Consider the following 14,684-nt stretch of genomic DNA (forward strand, 5'->3'; position numbering starts at 1 on the left):
CACACACACACACACACACACACACACACATATACATAATAGTACTTGGGTTTTTTTTTGTTTCTTTGTTTGATTTTGGTTTTTGGACCATACCGGTGACGCTCAGGGGTTACTCCTGGTTATGTACTCAGAAATTGCCCCTGGCTTTGGGGACCATATGGGATGCTGGGGGATCAAACCACCGTCTATTTTAAGTTAGCACGTGTAAGGCAAATGCCCTACTGCCTGTGCCACCGCTCCGGCCCCAATACTTGGTTTTAAGAAAAGATGAAATCATTCTTTTTCTATGTAGACCAGGGGTCTCAAACTCAATTTGCCTGGGGGCCACAGGAGGCAAAGTCGGGGTGAGGCAGGGCCACATAAGGGATTTTGCTTACCGAATATTCACAACAAAAAATCGCATTAGTAAGAAAAAAATCGCAAAAAATCATATTAAATATTTGCATACCCCGAATGGAACTGCTCGGGGTATGCGAATGTTTAATGTGATTTTTTTCTTACTAATGCGATTTTTATTGCTATTATTCGATTATTCGATATTTGAAGGCCGGCCGCGGGCTACAAAATGTACGGAGGGCCGCAAACTGCCTTCGGGCCGCGAGTTTGAGACCGCTGATGTAGACAGATCTGGAGCATATCATACTGAGTGAAGTTAAGAGAAGGAGAGAGACAGACACAGAATGATCTCCCTTATGTGTGTGATATAAAGAAACATAGTAAGGGAGTGACATGCCTAAAGTCAACCAAAACTGAACTGGTTGTCAGTAGAAAGTTACCATAGGGAGCTTGTTGCTAGTGGCTAGGGCTCTGGTCCAGTGGTGGAGGGAAACAGACACTGGTGGAAAGTGGTGCTGGAATACTTTTAAGAAACTGCCAGTAAGTGTTTTGTAAACGATGGTGCCTAAAAAATACCCAATTCTTTTTAAAGGAAGAACACAGTAAGACGGTTTGACTGCGTTTTGAAGGCTTTTGGAACTGCTACAATACTGAATTCAAGTTGACAAGATCAATCTTTGTATCCCTAATATCAGGCAATAGAAGACACAGGCAATCAAGTGTTTCTAATGCAGGTGCTATTGTCATGAAGTGTTAGTGCCTGCCCTGAGGTACAAGGGCAAATCATAGTCTTTTGTGTAACTTGGAAATATTTGTGGTCCTGGATGTGCATGATCTCATTTCGACCCTGGCAGCAGTCACAAATTTAAGTATTTTGCACATGGTAGAGATTACTAGTTGTTAGCACATATGGCAACTAAAAATGTAGTTGGCAGGTTCCTTTAGCTTGAAATACATGGCACTACTAAATAGCTAACTGAATTAATGTAGAACCAGAGAAAAGTCAAAAACGGAGTGTATGTGTTGCATACCAGAAGCCTGGGATTGATCCCTAGCACTTTATGAATCTTAAGCACTGCTAGGGAAAACCTGAGTTCAGATCTGGGAGTAGCCTTTAGCTAGCGTGGCCCCCCAAACAACACTAAAAAATGTAGCATTAATGTAGATAATCTATGATTTGAAACATGAAGGCTAGACATATTTTTAGTTTCATGGAAGAGCTTCCCATAAGAGTAGCCATAAATAAGAGAAAGGAACATTTTCTTATTTAATATATTGTGGTAATTGGGAGCCATTTTTTCTAGAGATAACTTTGAAAGGAAAAAGGAAAATGAGTCAGAAGAAAATTTCTTTGTGCACAGTGGAATATTATTTGGAATAATGTAACAGAAAAAGAATGAATAGTAACACTATTCATTATGAGTATAATATCTATACAATATGGATAGATCTTGAAAACATTCCAAGTAGTCACAAAACATACATGATTCTTTGTACACTAACTTTACAGAAATGGAAAACTATTAAGACATGTGACTAGAGACAGTTTATAGATGGGCAGATTAGGAAGAAATGAGTAGTGACCGCCAGTGGGAGTAGATGGCTTTATTGGGGGCTATAATGAGATGTTCTAAAGTGATCTTAGTTGCACAACTTTGTAAATATCTTTAAACATCATTGCTTTAGAAGTATGATATATGCATTGTAACCCATTAAAGCTCTATTTCTTTTCTTTAGAAGGTTTATTTTTTGCCACTCTCTGCTCTGCTCAGGACATACTCCTGGTTCTGTGGTTCTGTGCTCAGGAATCACTCCTGACTGGTTTGGGGGACTATACGGGTGCTAAGGATTGGCCCAAGAAGGATGAGTGCAAGGCAAGAACCCCGTCCTATTTACTCTCTCCCCCTACACACACACACACACACCCCGTCCTATTTACTATCTCTATCTCTCCCCCTACACACACACACACACACACACACACACACACACACACACACACACACACACACACACACACACACACACACCATAAAACTTCAGGTTTTTGCAGATTCTAGGATGAGGTTGAGGACAGAGTTTTTATGGTTCCAGATGTTGTGTTGTGTTCAGTCACAGTTGTTGTAGTCTGTCTTCTGTGTTTAGTGCTCTTGGTTTTTGCACAGATCAAAGGACAGAGGGTTTTTGATTTCATCTCACCATTAGGTAATGAGGTAGGGTATCTTGCCCTTAGATCAAGTTGTTGCTATTTCTTTTTTCATTGACAGGAAATTATGCAATTATGGGCAAATTATGCCAGAGTGGTATTAGAGACTTCCCTGGGGAGAGTTTAATTCTTGGTGGTGCTGCAGGGAACTGAGTCTGTTCTAACATTGGGATATGGGGTTTGGTGTTGGTCGGTTGATCTTATTAGGTCTAAGTTGAGTCCGGGTAGAAGGCACCCCTGTATTATAAAATTTATGGGTTCTTATCCCTAGTAGATAAGAACTTGTTTCTATATTTAAGATTTCTCCATTTTAGTGTGTCTATACAAAAAAGAACAATGCCATATTATATTTTTGTTGCATCTGGGGGTAAAAATGACAAACTATACAATCTCTGTGCCCTGGTTTTGACCTGAGCTTTTATCCCAAGCAAGTCTTTTTTTTTTTCCCCGCCCCCAAGCAAGTCTTTTCTATTAGAAATTAGCACTAAGCAGAACCAAAACAAACAGGAAAACAAAAGACAACAACAATAAAGGGATGGAGGTAGCTACCGTTACATTTGGAAATAAAAACTCTTAAGAGGTAGAACTATTAAGGAATTAAACATTCAAAGAAAAATATATATCCCCAATAAGTCTTTTGAGATAGTCTTGTTGGGGGGATGAGATCCTGACTTTCATCTCACACCACCTCTCTCATTGAGTCTGAGAAATGGGTCACCTGTCAGGGATCAGGTAGTCTCCTTGAGCGGGGGTCCCTCAGGAGCATAGCCCAGTAGGATTCCACAGTTCACACTGAGTAGAGGTGGGAAAAAAAGGGCCGGATGGAATGAGTCAACAGCAGTAGTGATTGCAGCTTCTTGCCTGTTTGAGAGATGCGGGGCTGAGAGGGTATCCTTTCTCTTTGGGAGCCGGGTGGCAGTTTATTGGAGCAGGGAGACAGTCTTGGTTTTTAAGGAGTTAAGCATTGAGGGTAGGGCCCGGAGAGATAGCATAGTGGTGTTTGCCTTGCAAGCAGCCAATCCAGGACCTAAGGTGGTTGGTTCGAATCCCGGTGTCCCATATGGTCCCCCGTGTCTGCCAGGAGCTATTTCTGAGCAGATGGCCAGGAGTAACCGCTGAGCACCGCCAGGTGTGGCCCAAAAACCAAAAAAAAAAAAAAAAAAAAAAAAAGAATTGAGGGTAAAGGGGGTTAAATAGGAAGAGATAACATATCAGGATTGAGGGGGTGAGAGGATCGGAGGAGTTCTGAATGGGGTTTGTGCGTGCGTGTGTGTGTGTGTGTGTGTGTGGTGTGTGTGTGTGTGCGCATACATGTGGAGGAGAGATAATATATAATGGGCTATATACAATATAGGCATGAATTGCTTATATAGATTAGGCAAACAGAGAGTCTACTGCATAGAAACTCATGGCCACTTATAGACAGACATTAGAGAACTATTCAGAGGTTATAGATCAGGGGTGGTGAACACGCAGCTCTCGAGCCGCATGCGGCTCCGGGCCAAAATGAATGTGGCTCTTTGCCTCTTATCATTATTTTGTATACTGTGGCTCTTTGCCAAGTTTGGATTTTGCTCTGCTGCTTCTGAGGAGGGACCTCTGAGGAGAGATCTCTGAGCGCGTAGTCCCATCTCTCATCCCTCGGAAACAACTGCACGGGCCAGCGAGCAAGGGAACCCGTGTGTCACATGTTGGGTCACATCTTGCCGTGAGTTCTTAGTGTGGAGGACACAGCACACCCTCACCGTCACTGCAGGATTTTGACCCTCACTCAAAATGGCAAAATGCAATATGTGTTTAATATATTATTGTTAAAATTATATGCTTTTGTATGAGTGTTTGTCTGTTTTGGCAGGTCACTGCGTAGTGTGGGTCTCTGACTCTCACAGTTTAAAATTTGGCTCTTTGTGTCGAACTTGTTCGCCACCCCATGTTATAGTTGGAGGCCTGACCCTTATAGGGTTAGTCAGAGTGCTTAAAAAAATCATTGAATTGGGGCCGAGCTGTGGAGCTAACCGGTAAGGTGTCTATCTACCTTGCACACGTTAGCCTAGGACAAGCTGCGGTTCGATCCCCTGGCATCTCATATTGTCCCCCAAGCCAGTAGTGATTTCTGAGCGCATAACCAGAAGTGACTCGAGTGTCACCGGGTGTGGCCGAAAAAAATTTTTTTGAATTAAGAAAAAGTAAATAAAAATAGATTAAAAGAAAGAAGAAGCGTTAAAGAAGAAAAAGAGAGAAGGAATGAAAGGAGGGAGAGAGAAGGAAGGCAGGAAGGAAGGAGGAAGGAAGGAAAGAAGAAAGAAAACAAAGGAAGGAAAGAAGAAAGAGGGAGGAAGGAAGGAAGGTAGGTATTGGGCCAGCACATCAAAGGGGAAAGGATTTCCAATTTCTAGTCACTTCATCAAAGGCAGGGGTGAACTTTGCTATATTAAGCTTTTGGGGTTAGTCTGCACGGAGCATCTTAGGATAAATATAATTTTCACATCTAGAGTACTAAGTAAGCAATATGGTAGTGAGCACTATAAGAGGAGTCTACCCTATGTAATATTATCTAACGTGTCATGTGCATTGAGGTTCCTTTCCTGAAAGGAAACTGACAGCGTGGGCATTATGATATAATAGTAACAGCTTGAATTGAAGAAGGATAAAAAAGATAAATAAAAATAAAAATATTTAAAAAATGAAGGAAAAATAGAAGGGATAAATAATATTTTGCAAAAACATGCTAAATGAGTGGGACCTGTAATTTATGGTGTGCAGTTGCCTATTTTCAGTGATCACCATGGTCATACGCTGTAGGTCATAGTAGAAAACATATTCAAAAGGAAATGGGTAAATTGGAGTAGTTTATCAAGGCATTGTCATAGTGAGCACTCCATATACATGGAGTCTATTGTGTTAGAGCACTGATTTGAAAGGTAGGGTGTCCAACCTGTTATCTCCAAGAACCTCTGTGGACAAAGAAGTTGAAGAGTTATTTTATACATAATAAAATTAGGGCACTAAAATATACTGATAGTGAGCACTGCAGCAGGAGTCCCTGACATCCAATCATATACTGCACTTTATTCTGTGGATAAAAAGATTAGAACAGGGGCCATAACAATAGCACAGCAGTAGGGCATTTGTCTTGCATGCAGCTAGCTGACCCAGGATGGACCTGGGTTCCATCCCCAGCATCCCATATGGTCCCCTGAGCTAGGAACGATTTCTGAGCACATAGCCAGGAGCAACCTCTGAGCTTCACGGGATGTGGCCCAAAAACAAACAAAAGATTAGAACATTATTATAGGCCTTTGTAGTGAGAGGTTGATTGACCTCCTGTTTGATTTGAACAGCTGTTTCTGTGTTGCAAGTTTCTTTATAGAGAGTCTAGGCTTTGTGCTTCGTCTTCCACTTGACTTGATCACTTCTCCTTGCTATACCCTGGAACCTGCAGTGTTCAGAGTATCTACTATTCAGACCATTGTGTTTCTTCCTGCAGTTACTCTACCACATTTAAGTGATATCATTCTGTGTTTGTCCTTCATCTGGTTTACTTCATTTAACATAATATTTTCCAGCTCCATCCATGTTGTTATGAATTGCATGATTGTATCATTTTTACTGCTATGTAGTATTCCATTGTGTATTTGTACCACATCTTCATTATCTACTCATCTGTTGTTGGGCATCTAGGTTGATTCCAAGTGTTGGCTATTGTACTGAGTGCTGCAATGAATAGAGATGTGCATACATACTTTTGGATGAATGTATTTTGGTCCTGGGGGTAGATACCCAAGAGATGGATTGCTGAGTCATATGGCAGCTCAATTTTGAGTTTAGGGAGAGCCCTCCATACCATTTTCCATAGGGGTTGGACCAGGCAGCATTCCCACCAACAGTTCCTTTCTTCACGCACCTCCACCAACAGAGATCCAACAGAGATTGGTCCCATTATTTGCTTTTATATTTTAATGCTGCCTCACATTATTAACTTTGCTTACATAAATATACACTTGCTTTAACATATATGTTATCTGCTTGTTTGTAATTCTTCAAGCACAGTTTAATGCTTATAAGGCATTAACACATTTAATGCTTTAAAGGCATATAAGGAATTCAGTCTAAGAAGAGTCAGCTTACAAATCGACTGTAACTTTTTAGTATTCACTACATACTGAGTGATAGATGTAGTATTAGTCGAAGTGTTTTGTGTTGTAGTGCAGGATTAAATATTAGAATATGCCTTTTTATTTCCCATGGTGTGGATTGAAAAAGAAAAGAGCTTCATCATACCTCTCCCTTAGTAGTACTATTCACTGCTGACTTTTAGGAGAAAAGAGTTATTCCTGTTGTGTCAGGAAGTAATGATGAGCATTTTATGATGTTCTTTTTTTCTCTATCAACTCTTCTTTTTTAAATTTGATCTTCTTTCTCCATAAAATGAAAATTCCAGTAATTTTATGATTCTTATGAGCCTAGTGTGTTATGTTATATATAACAATTTCTGAGAATATCCTAAAATCTGTGTTTGATTTAATAAATGCTTTTTCTGTGCCAGGAGTAGTCTTTGGTATTGTGTAAAGAAAGGTAAACAGTTTTTAGTCCTCATTGTATATCTGCTTTGTATTTACCGTATTTTCCGGCGTATAAGACGACTGGGCATATAAGACAACCCCCCAATTTTGCAGTTAAAACACAGGTTTAGGCCTCTATTTGCTGTATCAGACAGAACGTTCCTATGCTGCGACTGTATGTACCACAGTGAGCCAATCACAACAAGCAAAGCTTCAGAGGTTATACTGTCATAGACTTCCTCTCTGGCTCTGGCCAATCTGAGCAGGCTTTTGACAGTGTAGATAAGGTCCAGAACATTGTCTTATTTGCATGCATAAAAAGCCTGCTTGGATTGGCTGAGTTAGAGAGGCTTCCGAGGAGCCTTGCAGTGATTGGTGCAGAACAGTGTCTAATTTGCATGCAAAAAAGCCTGCTTGGATTGGCTGAGTCAGAGAGGCAGTCCGAGCAGCTTTGCAGTAATTGGTGCAGAACAGTGTCTAATTTGCATGCATCAAAAGCCTGCTTGGATTGGCTGAGTTAGAGAGGTGGTCCGAGCAGCCTTGCAGTGATTGGTGCAGAACATTGTCTCATTTGCATGCATAAAAAGCCTGCTTGGATTGGGCGAGTCATAGGGGCGGTCTGAGCAGCCTTGCAGTGATTGGTGCAGAACATTGTCTCATTTGCATGCATCAAAAGCCTGCTTGGATTGGGTGAGTCAGAGGGGCAGTCCGAGCAGCCTTGCAGTGATTGGTGCAGGATCGAGTTGAAAAGTTCGTTTGTGGCAATATTCAGACAATTTTCGTTTAGTGGCATATTGAAACATTTTTCGGGATATACTCAGCGTATAAGACGACCCCCGATTTTCGGTTGACTTTTTTTGTTTCAAAAGTCGTCTTATACGCCGGAAAAAAAAAAATACGGTACTCTAACAGGGATCTCAACTCAATTTACCTGCGAGCCGCAGGAGGCAAAGTCGGGGTGATCCGTGAGTGCAAAGTCAGTAGTAAGCCTTGAACATTGGGGGGTGTGACCCAAACAACTAAAACAAAACAAAACAAAACAAAAGATTCCTCTAGGGCAGAGCCACAAAATGTTGTATGGAGGGCCGTTTGCAGCCCGCGGGTCACGACTTCTTGGCCCCTGCGAGTCTAAGACAAAGTCTATGATCAGTTCAAATCGTGTACAGTGATACTCAGCAACTCATTCCCTGGGAGAGAAAATAAAACACAGCCTTGAGACTGAATGTAAAACATGAACATTTAGTTAACATGTTTCTATGTTCTCATGTTGCTAGACATGAGTTTTGCTTGCTGTATCCCTTATTTAAAATTTAAAGTTTTATGTTATAGTATATGTAATTTCCTAAATTGATAATTTAAAAAAGGGAAAACAGTATTTTTAAAAGTATAATTATATGATTATCTTTTATGCAGTTTAGGTGATTGCTTAGAAAACATCACAGTTCACCGGCATCTGATGAAATTATTGACTAAGCAAACCAGCCATGTCTTATACTCCAGGAATTGGTGGTGACCCTGCCCGGCTGGCCCAGCGGATCTCTTCCAACATCCAAAAGATCACTCAATGTTGTGAGTCGTTTTAAGTTGATTTCACTCTTTGTTTTCTGTTCATAGTTAAATTTGACACAAGTTCATAAATGTCAAGATTTTATAATGATAAAAGAAACACGTTTTTTAAAGAAGAGGTTTGAGGCACTGGAGAGGAATACATTGCCTGTCCCCATACCATATGGGTCCTCTGAGTACTGCTCAGGATCACTCCTGAGCACAGAGTCTGGAATAGCCTCAGAGCTTCACCTAGTAAGGCCCAAAACAGCAAAATTAAAACACCAAATAAGAGGGCTGGAGCAGTGGCACAAGCGGTATGGTGTTTCCTTGCATGAGCTAACCTAGGATGGACTGTAGTTCGATCCCCCAGCGTCTCATGTGGTTCCCCAAGTCAGGAGCAATTTCTGAGTGCATAGCCAGGTGCGTCATTGGTGTGGCCCAAAAGGCAAAAACAAAAAGTCCAGAAAAGAAAAAAGAAGTTTTGAACAGGTTAGAACTCTTTCAAGTGAATATAAAAATTATGTAAGAAGTTAACAGTTGAGGTCAGAGCAATAGCACAGTGGTTGAGTATTTGCCTTGCACATAATCTACCTGGAACGGACCTGGGTTCTATCCCCAGCATCCCATTTGGACCCCCAATCTTGCCAGGGGCAATTTCTGAGCACAGAGCCAGGAGTAACCCCTGAGCGCTGCCAGGTGTAGCCCCAAAATAAATTTAAAAAAAGGAAGTTAAAGTTACTTTAGTAGGGTGTCTAAATCTTCAACTGCATAATTTCATTCATGAAATAAAGATTTTAAATGGTAGTTTCTTATATTTGTTTTTAAACTACTGATATTAGATGTTAATGAACCCTTGTTGACAAAATCTTTTCGATTTAGAATTGAAAGAGCATTTATTTATGGTTATTAAAAATAATGAAATTTGGGGGCCGGAGAGATAGCATGGAGGTAAGGCATTTGCCTTTCATGCAAAAGGTTGGTGATTCAAATCCCGGCATCCCATATGGTCCCCTGAGCCTGTCAGGAGCAATTTCTGAGCATAGAGCTAGGAGGAACCCTTGAGCGCTGCCGTGTGTGACCCAAAAACAAAAGAAACAAAAACGAAAAAAAGAAATTTAACTGAATATTATTTGGTTGAGTTTTGTAAGGGTACATTTGCCTGTTATACTTGGTACATTGCTAAGAATTAGGGACAAACCTAAGTTTAATCTTTTTAAAAAAAGATAAAGAGTTTAACTGTCTAAATTTCCTACAAATTATCCTTTGTTATTTCTCTCAAAGTCAGGATCCTAGTAGACCAATGTCAAAAAGGCATGTAGAAAATTTGAGCCTAAAAACTTTGGACGTTTTTATTCTTTCATCATAGCTAATCATATACTTGGGCCCCTCTAACGATCTTGTCGAGCTATTGCAAGTATGCTAATAAAATTGTATTTTGGTGGGGAGTAACACCTGGTAGTGCTTAGGGGTTACTCCTGACCCTGTGCTTAGAGGTCGATCCTAGCTGGCTAGGGGGACCATATGGGATGCCAGGATTCGAACCGGGGTTCATCCTGTATTGGCCGTTTGCAAGGCCGTTTGCCTTACTGCTGTGCTATCACTCTGGCCCCTAAAATTGTATTTCTTAACCTGGTTTGTCAAAGCAATTCTCTTGACCACAATGTATTAGTTAACATACTGCTGAAATAATGTTTTTAGGTGACAGAAATTTTCATATCTAATCATTAACTTTATAGCAATTATTAATCTCTCTTAAATGGTATACATAAGTTGTCAGTATGTTTAGAAGGCAACAGGAGTAATTTTTTTATTAAATAATTTCTTTATTTAAACACTGATTACAAACTTAATTGTAGTGGGTTTCAGTCATAACAAGAACACTCCCCTTTACTATCCCATCACCAAATCCCCCTTTTCTCCCCCCCCTCCTGTGTTTGAGACAGGCCTTCTACATCCCTCATTCACTGACATTGTTATGATAGTTCTCAGCATAGTTATTTCTCTAACTGCACTCACCACTCTTTGTGGTGAGCTTCATATCTTGAGTCAGTCCTTCCGCCCCTCATCTCTGGGAATTATTTCAATATCTTTAATTTTTCTTAAAACGCATAAATGAGTGAGACTATTCTGTGTCTCTCATTCTTCCTCTGACTAATTTCACTCAGCATAATAGATTCCATGTACATCCATGTATAGAAAAATTTCATGACTTCATTTCTCCTGAAGATTGCATTGTGTATATGTACCACAGGTTTTTTAGCCATTCATATTTTGACGGGCATCTTGGCTGTTTCCAGAGCCTGGCAATTGTAAAAAATGATGCGATGAATATAGGTGTGAGGAAGGGATTTTTGCATTGTGTTCCTAGGGTATATCCCTAGGAGTGGTTTAGCTAGATCCAATAGGAGCTTAATTTCCGTTTTTTTGAGGAATTTACATATTGTTTTTCATAAGGGCTGGATTAAAAGGTATTCTCACCAGCAGTGAGTGAGAGTTCCTTTCTCCCCATATTCCCGCCAGCACTTATTATTCTTGTTCTTGTGATGTGTGCCAGTCTCTGTGGTGTGAGATGGTACCTAATTATTGTTTTGATTTGCATCTCCATGATGATTAGGGATGTGGAGCATTTTTTCATGTGCCTTTTGGCCATTTGTATTTCTTTGACAAAGTGTCTGTTCATTTCTTCTCCCCATTTTTTGATGGGGTTAGATGTTTTTTTCTTGTCAGTACTTTGTGGATGTTAGATATTACCCCCTTATCTGATGGATATTGGGTAAATAGTTTCTCCCATTTTGTGGGTGGCTCTTGTATCCTGGGCACTATTTTCTTTGAGGTGCAGAAGCTTCTCAGCTTAATACAGTCCCATTTATGTATCTCTGCTTTGACTTGTTTGGAGAGTGCTGTTTCTTCCTTGAAAATGCCTTTAGTTTCAATGTCCTGGAGTGTTTTACCTCTGTGTTGTTCTATATACTTTATGGTTTTAGATCTGATATCCAGGTCTTTAAATTTAGATTTGACCTTGGTGCATGGTGTTAGCTGGAGGTCTGAGTTTGGGTTTTTTTTTTTTTTTTTTTTTGCAATTGGCTGACCAGTTGTCCCAATACCACTTGTTGAAGAGGCTTTCCTTGCTTTTTTTTTTTTTTGCTTTTCTTTCCCCTTTATCAAAGATTAATGGATTGTATATCTGGGAAGCATTCTCTGAATAGTCTATTCCACTGATCTGAGGGTCTGTCTTTAATCCAGTACCATGCTGTTTTAATAACTTGCTTTGTAATACAATTTAAAGTTGGGAAAAGTGATGCCTCCATATTCCTTTTCCCAAGGATTGCTCTGGCTATTCTTGGGTGTTTATTGTTCCAGAAGAGTTTCAGGAGTGTTTGATCCACTTCTTTGAAGAATGTTATGGGTATCCTTAGAGGGATTGCATTAATTCTGTACAATGCCTTGCGGAGAATTGCCATTTTAATGATGTTAATCCTCCCGATTCATGAGCAGGGTATATGCTTAACAGGAGTAATCTTAAGTTTAGGGGTGACTCTAAAATAAAGTATTGTCAATCACAGGTATATAAAATAGCCCTTGCCTGATTCAGGGTGATTTTTTGTTTATTTGTTTGGTTATTTTTGCTATTCTTAGAGAAGCAAGAAAGTGAATACTGTAGAGTTTCCTCCTTATCCATATCAGGAACTCAAGGAATAGTCAATTCAGGATGGTTTTACTTGATCCCAGGACACCAGTCTTTGCTTTACCTAGCTCTGCCTCCTCCAGCTCTTTTCTGCTGGAGTTTCGACTGGAATCTCTTGTTTTGTTTTTTCTTTTCTTCAATTTAATTTAAATTGCTTAGGAAAATAATCAGGATTGAATGACTTTTCCTGGAGGAAGACTTATGAACATTTCATGCCTGCTGGCAATGCAGACTTCAGCATTTTTGAATAGTATAATAAGACAGATAATTTTCTGTAGTAAACTCTCTGCTGCTTATAGATATGTGAAAGAAAAATTACCCTGCATAGAGATTTTTTACATTAAATATTCATATACCATACTAGGAACATTGTTGGAGGGAGGTTGACACTGGTGATGGAATTGATACTGAAACATGTCTAAAATGAGACAGAGAGCGAGAGAGAGGAGAGAGAGGGGGGGAGAGGGAGAGAGAGGGAGGAGAGAGGAGAGAGGAAGAAGGAGAGGAGAGAGAGAAGAGAAGAAAAGAAAAAAAAAGGAAAAAAAATAGAAAAGAAACTGCTGCATAGGCATTAATATGTGATACATTCTGAGAGTTGTCTCCCTTTCATAGTTTCCTTGCTGCTGGTTTGAAAAGTGCTGCCTCAGGCTTCTCATGTGACATTTATACTAGATTAGGATAATGAGGACCTTTATCTACAGGTAACAAATAGGAGAAGAGGGCAGATATATATTGTATTGGGAAAGCTAAATGTATTAATGAAGTCTGAGAAGAGTATGAGGAAAGACTGATGCAGGGAGGTTAGAGTGAGTCATTAGATGATTATTGGTGTAAATATACATAAAACAAAATTGTAAATGAACTTGCACTGAAGGGGGAGATGTGATTTGAGTCAAGTCCTGTGCCTTGAGAAAAAGATCAATTAATTAGCCAGATGTGAAGTGAGAAATTAGGCTAGAGTTCTGCATTCATAGCTAAGTTTGTAGCTGGAAATGAAAAATAGTTGATTCTTGAACAGTTGAAGTTCAAAAACAGTTGAACCAGAGGTTTGAATTGTATGAGGTTTCTCTAATAAGCAGAGTTTTTTGAAGCTCTTTGTCCTCTTTCTCCTCAGTCTCCTTAGTGTGAAAATAATCAGGATAATTGTTTTATTTTTAAAAAATGATATACTTTTCTCAAACTTACTTTATATGAATACAGTATAGGACACAATTTATATTGTATATAATACCAAATAGATTTATAATATCTATAAGGTTTCTGGCAGTAACAGACTATAAACTATTGAGAGTCAAAAGTTAGAAGTGGGTTTTCAGCTGTGTGTGTGTGGGGGGGGGATATTCTCACCCCTTTAATAGGTAACCAGCACAATTTGTGAAATATTCCTCATTTTTGTCATTAAGAGTCCAATCCCAGGAACAGTGGTTCAAATTAATTAAATTTAAAAAAATAGTCTGTCTTTATCTCTTCAACTAGTCATTGTTGAACAACTACTACTTGTTTAGTCACTATTTTAGACTGTGGAAATCCAGCAGTAAACATGATCCAAAAGGCCTGTTTATCTGTAGTTTACCACATAGAAAAAAAAGTTATGCTTCAACTAATTAAACTAAATTAGATTAATTTAAATTAATTAGAAGGATTGTATGGCAGTTGATTATTCATTTGAAACTGGGGGTTTGAATTTACTGAAATACACATTATTGTGTATTCACAGAATTCCATGAAAGTGTGAGAGCACAGGATGAGGGAGAACCTATGCTAGCTTACCAAAGTGGAGAAGACTGCTTTTGGGGGACCCTGAGAAAGTGGGGTGGTGGTAGCATCAAATGATTTAGGGAGAGATCTGTCTTGTTGTTTTATGAAATGGGAGAGATAAATCAAATACATTTGGGAATCTTTGACTTTGATGTTTCCTTGAGAAAGGACTAGAAGGTGGAGAAGAATAGACTGGGAAAGAGCCTGCAAATAGGAACTCCATTAATTGATGGGATAAATAAAATGCTCCTGAGGCTGGAACTACAGGAGATAAAATCATGGGTGACTGCATAAATCACCTGAACCATAGAGATCTTTTAATCAGTTTGATTTTCTCCTCAGAGAATAGAAAGTCAAACAGACCTACACTTTGAAAAGGTCGCTCTGGCAGCAGTGTAGGACATAAATTTTGGTGAAATGGAAGAGGAACATTAAAAAAAAAAGGAAAAGGAACATTGATTATGGCAGGCATCTAATTAGAGAGTTATTGACTTATTACAGGGTACAGCAGGGGGACTGAGAACAGACCTCGTTGGGTATGTATTAGAGACAGCCAACTCAACTGCTGATGAAGTAAGAAGAAAAGACT

The 14,684-nt window shown here is 39.5% G+C and overlaps 1 protein-coding gene across 3 annotated transcripts in view; it reads left to right on the plus strand.

Annotated features, from left to right (window-relative positions):
• STX7 (syntaxin 7) overlaps positions 1 to 14,684 on the plus strand; it is a 53,041-nt gene that overhangs the window by 5,599 nt on the left and 32,758 nt on the right. The window contains exon 2 of one of the 3 annotated variants that reach the window (XM_049785219.1): positions 8,518 to 8,673. In XM_049785219.1, the coding sequence (XP_049641176.1) occupies positions 8,589 to 8,673 (85 nt within the window). In that variant the 5' untranslated portion in view covers positions 8,518 to 8,588. Of the gene's footprint in view, positions 1 to 8,517; positions 8,674 to 14,684 lie in introns of those variants that run through there. The other 2 variants (XM_049785220.1, XM_049785222.1) reach the window with 2 other exon arrangements.

This window comes from Suncus etruscus, chromosome 12 (genome assembly GCF_024139225.1).
Source record: "Suncus etruscus isolate mSunEtr1 chromosome 12, mSunEtr1.pri.cur, whole genome shotgun sequence".
NCBI lineage: Eukaryota > Metazoa > Chordata > Mammalia > Eulipotyphla > Soricidae > Suncus > Suncus etruscus.